Consider the following 9,626-nt stretch of genomic DNA (forward strand, 5'->3'; position numbering starts at 1 on the left):
TGAAGATGACCTTGTAACGTTCATCTCTTGAAAGAAACAGTTGCATCTGCTTTATTTTGTGTGGGGTGAATTTCTTGGGGCAGCAGATTGTATTTGATGTCTAATTCTTCCAAAGTTCTCATCAATTTTATGACTAGCTCAGGTCGCCGTCTGTTCCTTTGATCGATGTCTTGAAAGTTAATAGTGTGACTAACATTGAGCGCCATCTGTAACTTATTCACATCTTCGATATCAATCACCACCAGACTGTGGCTTGGATGCCAATGCTGCGGTTTGCTTTCCAGGTACCTGAGAAAGCATACAAACAAATTATATAGACTGAACACCAGAGAGAGTAGAACTACCAAACATGCAGAACAAAGAAGAAGCAAGATCAGTCGTATTCATATTCTAGATTCTAGAAATCTATCAGACTATTAGACCAGAAATCCACAACATTACATTTGTTCATAGACTTGAGACGCATGCAAAATCGTAATTTCTTCCTAAACGTTAAAGCTTCATTCAACTCACTCCTTTATTTTCTTTTGCAGCATGTCTATCTTCTCCACTGGTGTCAAAACAATTGAGAATTCCACGGTATCTCCCATATTTGGACTTCTGTAATAATTGCTAATGGTTTTGGTGCATAACACTGAATTCGGATAGTACACCTTTTCATTATTGGGTTTCAAGAAGGTGGTAGTTAAGACGTTCATCTCCTCAACCACCAACTGCATATCACATAACCATCTATGTTAGAAATATGAACAAAATACATCAAAACATCAAAGTAACTAGATAAGATTGAGATGCCTCAGTAATTTACCGGAACATCATCAACAACAATGCGATTACCAACATCAAATGGACGTGTCACAAATATGAACACGATGGCTTCGAATACATTCTTGCAAGTGTTTCCAAACATAAAAGCTGCCAATAAGAATTGTGTTGAGAGGAAAACAACTAAGTTTGTGCTTGCAATTCCCACCAATACAAGCCAAATTACGATGGTTATAACGACCACCATGCTAGTAAAAAATTGCTCTATTTGATTTATAACTGGTTCGGTTGCTGAAGTTAACGCAGAACGTTCGCGGTCGACCATCGCCTGGAAAAGAAAAATCAGAAAGGTAATTTCAGGTGGGGGTAGTATCTAGCGCACCAAATTGAATAATCTCTGAGTTGCCTTTTAAGTTCTGTTTTTGATACCTGCAGTCCATGAAAAACACAATTTACCAAGTGCCTGATATATGGAAATGGTGTAACTAGTAACGAACTGGAGCTAAACAAAATACAGTTCCCTGCAGTATGCTTTTGCATTGAGATACATGCACGACTTAAGGCTTACCATCCAAGTTTGTAGATCTTTTCTTTTAATTTTACCGGTTTCCATTGCTCCCTCAATCCGTAAAAATACATGGTCCACCTCTTCCCTAGTCATGAATCTCCTGAGGTCCTCCTCCACGATGCAGCTACTCGAGTTTTCTCCTGAGGTCCTCCTCCACGATGCAGCTACTCGAGTTTAAATGTGTAAATAAGATATTCAAAACAAGACCAAAAAAGAAAATGACATAAACTTAGTTTAGTTTTTCCTCACTTGCTACCAGGCTTAGCAACGTTCCGGAAAATTTTGACGGCAGCAACGTTGGCTTCGAACTCACTTGCAATCTCTGCATCGATATCTCTACTAGAAGCATCCCAAAGAAACGTATCCATGGTCTCAACTGAAATCTTCCTTGCAGGATTCACCTTACTAAAGACCTTTTTTACCACATTGTTTATCCTCCTGAGACTCGCAAATACAGCGCTGACTAACGGAGGCCCTGAAAGTGTCTTAATAACGTACTGACTAAACATAATTTCTTGAATCCTATCAAAATAGGCGACGGCCAAGAATTTTGATGCTAACCTCTTAAACAAAAAGTTGATAACATCCACAGAAAGACACCAATAAGCAGCGAAACAAGAGTCCACGTTATATGATCTAAAATCTTGCTGGATGTCTTTGATCTGTTCGTCCCACGATTAAGTTTGAAGAAGAATAGCCAAGTGAGAAGCACCATACCCAACCACAGGAGAACCTGAACACTCTTTTTCATTCGAAGAACTAAATACCCCGCCTTCTTCTTCATTAGAAGGTTCTTCTCAAACATGAAAACTAACAGACTCAAAAGCCAATTTGTAGCTAGCATTCCACAGAATATGAGCATAACAAGCACACAGCATTTCCAAATCTTCAATCCCCAGACCCTTAGATTCTCTAGTTTCTTGACAGTAAAGCTAGCTATTAAAACACCAAAGCTGCACAATAAAACAATGTACTCCATCAGCATTTTCTTGTTCACTTTCCTGCTAGATTTAACCTTCTCGTAAATCTCCTCCTCCTCCTCTTCCTCGTCGTCATCATCGTTATTTGCTGATCTATTAGCGGAACCATCATGCTCTAACTTACCTTTCCCTTCAAGAATACCAGAATCAATCCGCACTGGCTGTTGACCAGGACTATTGGATGATGATGTTCTCCTAATTTGATTGGGAGATGAAGATTCTAATACTTTTGAACAAGAAGGGTTTGCTTCATCTTCTACCTGTTCACTTTCAACATTTACTACGATATCACCTACATCATTTCCAGATCCTTTTCTCGACATGCTTACTCCTCTTCCTTTAAGACTTTAGCTTCCATAACAAACCTGTCACATTATAAGCAAAGCCGAAATTGAAAAGTGTAGGGTTCGAAAAAAAGAAATATTGACAGGAATAAGGAACAGAGTTTTAGGCCTGAAATTGCTTCCGAAGCCACTTAAAAACAAATCATATGACATACACCGTTCGATATCCACTACCAGTTTCTCAAGCTTCATAGTCTTTCTGATCGTAATAGCAGTATAGCACCCTGGCTCAGAAAAATAAGTGTCCTCTGGTTTCCTTAGATCTCAATGGCTTTTATTATATACAAGTAAACAACTTTAAAAAATGAGTCCTCTCTTTTTCTCTAGATCTCAATGATAGTGAAATGAATGAGAGTCTAGCTTATTTGCAACTTGCAAGTCAACTGATATTGGTAAAATATTTTTAGAGAATAATTTAAATTATCTTTGCTTCTTCCTAGCACCATGCCACCATTAAGTACTCTCTTTGTCGGTGGTGGATCCTCCTTTGGCTTGTTCTTACAGCCAAACGGAAGTTTCATTTTGTGTTTCTTGGCCAGTAAGACTACCAGAGCCAACTCTTGAGAAGCCAAGCTAAGGGTGTTGAGATGTGGCTCAAATTAATGTCATGTTTATTACAAGTGCAATAATGTTTGAATGGAAGAAATTGGCTGTAACAAACACAAGCATGGCAAGAGTTCTCTATAAATAGCCATGAAGGTTAGCATTGAAAGATGGTGGAGGAGTATCGGAGTTTTGTGTACTCTTTTGTTTAGGGGGAATTTCATTCTCCATTGAGTGTTGTGTGAGAGAGTTGTCTTTACCGGGAATTGAGAGTGTGAGTTGATAGAGGTGTACAAGGGTTCAAGGGTTTTTAGTTTAGGTATAAACTTTGAGTGAATCACCTTGTATTTTGTTCATATTATCCTTGATAGTAAAGAAATATCGGATCACGCCTCGTGGACGTACCTCAAGGAGTGAAGAAACCACGTTAAATCTTGTATCTTTAAGTGTGTTTGTTTTTCCCTACTATAGTTGTATTCTCGATATCGTATCTTGTTTATCAATCCACTGCGTGAAACCCAACAATTGGTATCAGAGCTTGGGTTTCGACCTAGATATCTGTTATGGCTTCAAGGGTATCAAGGTATGATGTCGATAAATTTGATGGGAAAAATAATTTTAGCATGTGGTAAGTTGAGGTGAAAGACATTCTAGTCAAGGATGGCCTTTCAGAAGCATTAGATGGCAAACTTCAGGGAATGAAGGACAATGAGTGGATAAGCTTTGATCAACAAGCTTATTCCACAATCCGGTTGTGCTTAGCGAAAGAAATCAAGCATAATGTCATGACGGAGAAGTCAACCAAAGAGATATGGGAAAAGCTTGAGAAGCTTTATCTAGAAAAGTCGCTCACAAATCAGATCAATCTCAAGAAGGAGTTTTACAGGTTTACCATGGATGAGAGTACAATTTTGCAAGACCATCTCAATGAATTTAACAGAATGCTCTCGGAACTGTTAAATTTAGAGGTGAACATGAGTGAAGAAGATAAAGTCTCAGTTCTTCCAGCATCACTTCCCGCGAAGTTTGATCACTTGGTGACAACAATGTTATATGGGAAGCAAAGTATAGTTCTCGACGAAGTTACATCAACACTTCTCGCTAATGAGAATATGAGAAAAACTGTATATGGTATTTACGAGGACTCTAAAGTGTTTTCAGGTAGGGGAAAGAGAGGAAATCGAGATCAAGGTTGGAAGAACTCTAAATTCTACTCAAGAAATCACAAGAACAAAGAGTGCTACTATTGTCATGAAAAAGTTATATCGCGGTGCATTGCCCAAAGTTGAAGAAGAAGAAAGATGGTGGCAGTGAGAAAGATGAAGATTCTCATCAAAGAGTTTCAGCAACCTTCAGTTCACAATATGATGATTGTGTTATCATGGCAACCTCTCATTATGGTATGTTGTCTAATGATGTTTGTGTCCTTGATTCTGGTTGTTCCTTTCATGTGTGTTCCAATAGAGATCTTTTCACCTCTTACAAAAAGGTGAAGATATGTACTATTTTTACGGCGGAAAGAAAAGCTTTCAAGGTGGAAGGAATTGGAGCAGTCAAGATCAAGACACATGATGGGCTGGTGAGAATTCTTGATGATGTTGATATGTTCCTAACTTAAGGTGGAATCATATATCAGTTAGTGCACTCGACTCCAAAGGTTACAAGATTGTAACAGAATGTGGAGCTTTGAAGGTCGTGATGGATTCTCTTGTGGTGTTGCGTGGAAATAAGGTAAATAATATATACCTTTTGCAAGGGAGTACAATAACAGGTGGAGCTGCTATGTGGAAGGAAAATTAACATGTGGGTCTTGGAAAGAAGTTGAGCAAGTGTGGCTTGCAAATTAGTGAGAAGAATGGCGATCTTATTTTCCAAAAATATTGTGAGGGAGCTACACAATCGAGGGGAAAGAAATCCTCTTTTAGATGGCAACCAAAATTGCAGCAGTCCTTACAGGGAGGCATACCAATAAGGACATGTGTGACGTTGGCTTGTGGGAATCCTAATGGCGATAAGGTAGCTCATTTCAGTGCCATGAAGGTGAGTTCGAGGCGAGCAGTTGGTCATGTTGGTGATGCTAAGGGAAGTCAAGAGCGATATATCCTCAATTGTGGTGAGGAGATGACTTTTGTTGATCAACCGGTGGTTAGTAGGCGGTTGGAGAAGGTTGCTAGTGGTGTTGTCAAACCATGTTTCGAGAAAGACATCGGTAAGTCTTTACAGTTTGACAAAGTTTTTAGTGATGACAGACTTGTAGCTGCGCAAAGCATGTTTGATTTGAAGAATTCGGTTCTAGGGGTCAAGTTTGAAGAGAGTTTCAAACTTGATCAAAATTCTTTCTTGTTAAGGTTTATGTGTATCCTAGGGCGTGGGGATGAACATCTAATTTTAGATGCAGTGACTGAAGTTTCAGGAGGATGTCATTAAGTTTTCGTCAAGGTAGATGTTGAGATGTGGCTCAAATTAATGTCATGTTTATTACAAGTGCAGTAATGTTTGAATGGAAAAAATTGGCTGCAACAAACAAGCATGGCAAGAGTTGGCTATAAATAGCCATGAAGGTTGGCATTGAAAGATGGTGGAGGAGCATCCGAGTTTTGTGTACTCTCTTATTTAGGGGGAATTTCATTCTCCATTGAGTGTTGTATGAGAGAGTTGTCTTTACCGGAAATTGAGAGTGTGAGTTGAGAGAGGTGTACAAGGGTTCAAGGTTTCAAGGGTTTTTGGTTTAGGTATAAACTTTGAGTGAAACACCTTGTATTTTGTTCATACTATTCTTGATAGTAAAGAAATATCAGATCACGTCTTGTGAACGTACATCAAGGAGTGAGGGAACCACGTTAAATCTTGTGTATTTGAGTGTGTTTGTTTTTCCATATTATAGTTGTATTCTCGATATCGTATCTTATTTATCAATCCGCTGAGTGAAATCCAACAAAGAGATGGCTCAAATCCAACTACACCTGTGTGAAACGAACCAGCTGCTTCAACGTGCTTCATTCTTTTAGCACAAGTTACTATCATAGCCATCTTTATTGTGTGCTTAACCATAGGAATCTGCACACTGCCGCCAGAGTTGGTGATCATCTAAGTACGATGCTAACACGCTTTTCGGTGGCTGAGTCTGCATGAACTGCAGACCCGACACATCTCCAAGGATGGGGCTTGTGTAGATATGTTCGAAACTTGAAATGTGAAGAACACCAGTAGCAAGAAATTAGTTGCGGACCCATGACGGGATAACGAGGTTATCCCATATGGTAGGGGTTCCGAGAAAGAGAGCTCGGAGCCCACAAGTCTTATGTTATAGTAGACTCTGTTCTGTTTAATCAACATATCCAATTTCCTCTGTTATAAAACAGAGACCTCTGTTTATCAACATGCCCAATTTGCTCTGTTTATGGAACAGAGTCATCTGCTTGCTCTCTCTCCTTTAGTCACTTTGATAATTGATATGGTTACATGGTCAAACAAATACCTTTAATCACAGATCGTATGTTATGTGTTATATCTAAACTAAATAAAATTTAAGAATCTGGAAGATGTATCTTCTTGGATGAGCTAGTGAACAAAATTATAATTATCCAATCACAAGTAAAAAGATCGAGTCTGATGTATGCTCAATTGCCTGTAGAACTACATTACAGATTGGACATAGAGCAAGGACGCTTGTTGTCCAGTTATGCCCTGTAATGAAGGTTGGCTTGAAGCTTCTTTATCATCTTTGATATTTACATGTATTTTTCTTTGACCTGGAAATAGTTGAGGGCACATCTCAAAGCAATTAGACTAGTCCACCCATATTTTAATTACCTTAATGTAGTACAAAACTAAGATTATCATCATACTAATCATTGTAAACTATTCTATTTTGAAGCTTCTTCAGAGTACATGTGATGGTCTCAAAGGATGGTCTGATAGAAGCATCTCCATCCCATGAAAGGCTAATCAGCTCAATTAGCTCCCCAAGTTGGCCATCACCGTCATCGGGAAGTCTTGGCCTCAGATTCCCCTCAACAACTTGCATTGCTATCTACAATAACACGATTCAACGTGGTTTGCACGACAGATTGATTAGTATTGCCGGCAGGAATAGACATAGTCGAAAGTTTTGTTCTGGTTTATTATATGAATTATGAAGAGTAGTACTAAAAGGTGAGGCTTTTGTTAAACTTCAGTAACTGCCTAACTTGTGAAGGAGTTGTTTTTTAAGTAATACGTACCATAGTAGGACCATAATCTGTCTCAATGTATGGATAATTTCCGGTAATAATCTCATTCAGTATAATCCCGAAGCTGTAAACGTCACATTTCTCATTGTAAGGCTCGCACTGGATCACCTCTGGGGCCATATACACATATGTTCCTGCAAGTTTTGAGAGAAGAGAGATGACACAGCCTTAGCTAAAGTATTGTGAGTTTATAATACCAAAATGCACTACTGCATAATGTGCAATACACAGGGTAATGGTCTGTTGAAGAGTATATATGTATAGGACCATCGCCTTTACCTGTTTCTCCTGTTAGTGCCATCTCCTCATCACACAAGAACCGAGCGTGACCGAAATCGGCAACTCTAATGTGACCAGCATCATCCAAAAATATGTTGCTAGGCTTTAGGTCACGATGAAGAACCTTCGGCTTTTGTTCATGTAGATACTGCATGGCTAGGGCAATCTCGAGTGCCTTGGCCAGCCTCACCGCAAATGGAGGAAGCTCAATCATCCTCTCTTTTTGCCTATTTCCGGGGCCATGCAGCCACTCTTTCAGTGTCGAGCCCAAGAACTCGGTCACCACCCAAGCATAGTTAGGAGGATCAAGGCACGCCCCCATTAGATGAAGCACGTACGGATGGCGCTGCCTGGATAATGTATCGAGCTCTTGAGCAAAAAATGAGACGCCATTCTCGTTTGATTCAAAGAAGTCAGGTTCTATGCATTTCACCGCGACATCGAGTCCATGCCATGTTAATTTGTATATCTGTGCTGTGCTCCCCTGCCCTATCTTCTCATCAAATTCAATCTGCCACGAACATCACCACATAGATAATCGTCACACACCAAATGACTACTTATGTTCTCACTATTCTCTCAATAGAACAATAGAAGTTAAGAACAGTTACCTTATCTGGATTTATGTACCATCCATTTAGCTTGGCTTGATCAATCAGAGCATCTAGATCCGACGGTTGTTGGTGTTGGTGTTGGTGCTGGTGCAGAGGAGAAGTTGGCAACAGAGGACTGGCATGACCATTGGCATTGTTAACGAGGCCTGCAGGATCTTTGTTGTGGTGTATAAGGTCCAAAAACCCATTTTCTTGGGCTACTTGGAGACAATACCTCAAATAATCTTGTGTTCTTTCTAATTTCTTTCTGTACATCATTCGGAGTTCTCTTTCCTTTGCACATTTCTTTTCCAATTCTGCCACCTTCATTTAGGCCCAAATCCAATGCCCAAAATAGGAAAGCATTTAGTTTATACTAATACTTTATAGCGATGTGAATCATGCATGGTATACATGGCCTCCGGGTTTAGTCTGCACCGAAGTATAAGATTTGTTCCAATTTGATCTTAAATGCAAAGGAAGCTAGGTATTTAGTCTGGACTAATGCTTTATACTTAAAATAAAAATCTACCTGCTGTTCCAACTTGTTGGTAGGCTGGCTCATCGATACAACATTAACCGAGTCTCGACAACAACCGTGCGGCTCCACGGCCGCTGCAGTAGCCACGGTGTAATGACTTGGCTCAACTCTCGGAGACGCCTTTGGAGACCCTTTTTTCTTCTGAAACATCCCTTGAATTTTGTTCATTCAATTCTATTAATTTTTTTTTGCACCCTGAGTTGTCTATGCTAAGAACTAATGTTGAGGATGCGGAGAGAGAGAGAGAGAGAGAGAGAGAGCTTAAGAACGGTGTAATGGTGCTTAAATAGGCCCCTCCCAATTTTTGTTGTTGAACTGTTGAACTGTTGATGCAAATGAGAAGGACAAAATGGGGCGGAAACTGTGAAGTGCCAACCCCTCTCTATTGGTCACGATAGTGGAGATATATTTACTCGTATGTTTTTTTATGCTTAGCTTATCTGCCAGGGCGGTTAGCCTATGACTAGATCATAGATATGGATATGACCACTTGGGTAGATGGGCGATATTTACTAAGAGGGAAGTCATAGGGTTCAAACTGAACCACCATCCGTCCATCGATCACTAATGTATGCCACAAAACGAAACAATTTACAGTGAGATTTCTTGATCGAATATATTTACAGTACGTGAGGTACGTTAGGTGTGGTCAAAATCACAATAACATGCGTATGAAACAAAAGAAAAGGTTAATTGAAGAACAGAAAAGAGAGATGGGATCAGGTCCATGCTCGTGAGAACTAAATCCCAAAGAAAGGTCTAACTAGCTTTTCGAAATTCC

General features: G+C 39.6%; 2 protein-coding genes across 2 annotated transcripts; both read right to left on the bottom strand.

Moving 5' to 3' along the window:
- Positions 1-4: 4 nt before the first annotated feature.
- LOC126784245 (mechanosensitive ion channel protein 10-like) lies at positions 5-2,636 on the bottom strand. Its single transcript, XM_050509724.1, has 6 exons — positions 1,895-2,636; positions 1,583-1,808; positions 1,334-1,457; positions 809-1,093; positions 514-713; positions 5-288 (listed from the first exon to the last, which is right to left on the bottom strand). Exons 1-6 carry the CDS (start codon positions 2,634-2,636, stop codon positions 21-23), a joined length of 1,845 nt encoding a protein of 614 aa, XP_050365681.1. The 3' UTR covers positions 5-20.
- Positions 2,637-6,967: 4,331 nt separating this feature from the next.
- On the bottom strand, positions 6,968-9,009 carry LOC126783096 (serine/threonine-protein kinase STY46-like). The gene is made up of 5 exons (XM_050508495.1): positions 8,837-9,009; positions 8,323-8,628; positions 7,712-8,222; positions 7,424-7,566; positions 6,968-7,233 (listed from the first exon to the last, which is right to left on the bottom strand). The coding sequence occupies exons 1-5, from the start codon at positions 8,993-8,995 to the stop codon at positions 7,048-7,050; spliced, it is 1,305 nt and encodes a 434-aa protein (XP_050364452.1). The 5' UTR covers positions 8,996-9,009; the 3' UTR covers positions 6,968-7,047.
- Positions 9,010-9,626: the final 617 nt, after the last annotated feature.

The sequence above is a fragment of the Argentina anserina genome, chromosome 2, assembly GCF_933775445.1.
Source record: "Argentina anserina chromosome 2, drPotAnse1.1, whole genome shotgun sequence".
Taxonomy (NCBI): domain Eukaryota; kingdom Viridiplantae; phylum Streptophyta; class Magnoliopsida; order Rosales; family Rosaceae; genus Argentina; species Argentina anserina.

What these genes read in the sequence shown, in the direction of transcription:
- LOC126784245 (XM_050509724.1), bottom strand. Translation starts at nt 2,636, where the DNA reads ATGTCGAGAAAAGGATCTGGAAATGATGTAGGTGATATCGTAGTAAAT. An exon ending in ATCAACTTTTTGTTTAAGAG is followed by an intron (nt 1,809 to 1,894) that starts GTTAGCATCAAA and finishes AGACACTTTCAG; the next exon opens with GGCCTCCGTTAGTCAGCGCT. An exon ending in AAGATCTACAAACTTGGATG is followed by an intron (nt 1,094 to 1,333) that starts GTAAGCCTTAAG and finishes TTTCTTTTCCAG; the next exon opens with GCGATGGTCGACCGCGAACG.
- LOC126783096 (XM_050508495.1), bottom strand. Translation starts at nt 8,995, where the DNA reads ATGTTTCAGAAGAAAAAAGGGTCTCCAAAGGCGTCTCCGAGAGTTGAG. An exon ending in CCAACAAGTTGGAACAGCAG is followed by an intron (nt 8,629 to 8,836) that starts GTAGATTTTTAT and finishes GCCTAAATGAAG; the next exon opens with GTGGCAGAATTGGAAAAGAA. An exon ending in GGTACATAAATCCAGATAAG is followed by an intron (nt 8,223 to 8,322) that starts GTAACTGTTCTT and finishes TGTTCGTGGCAG; the next exon opens with ATTGAATTTGATGAGAAGAT.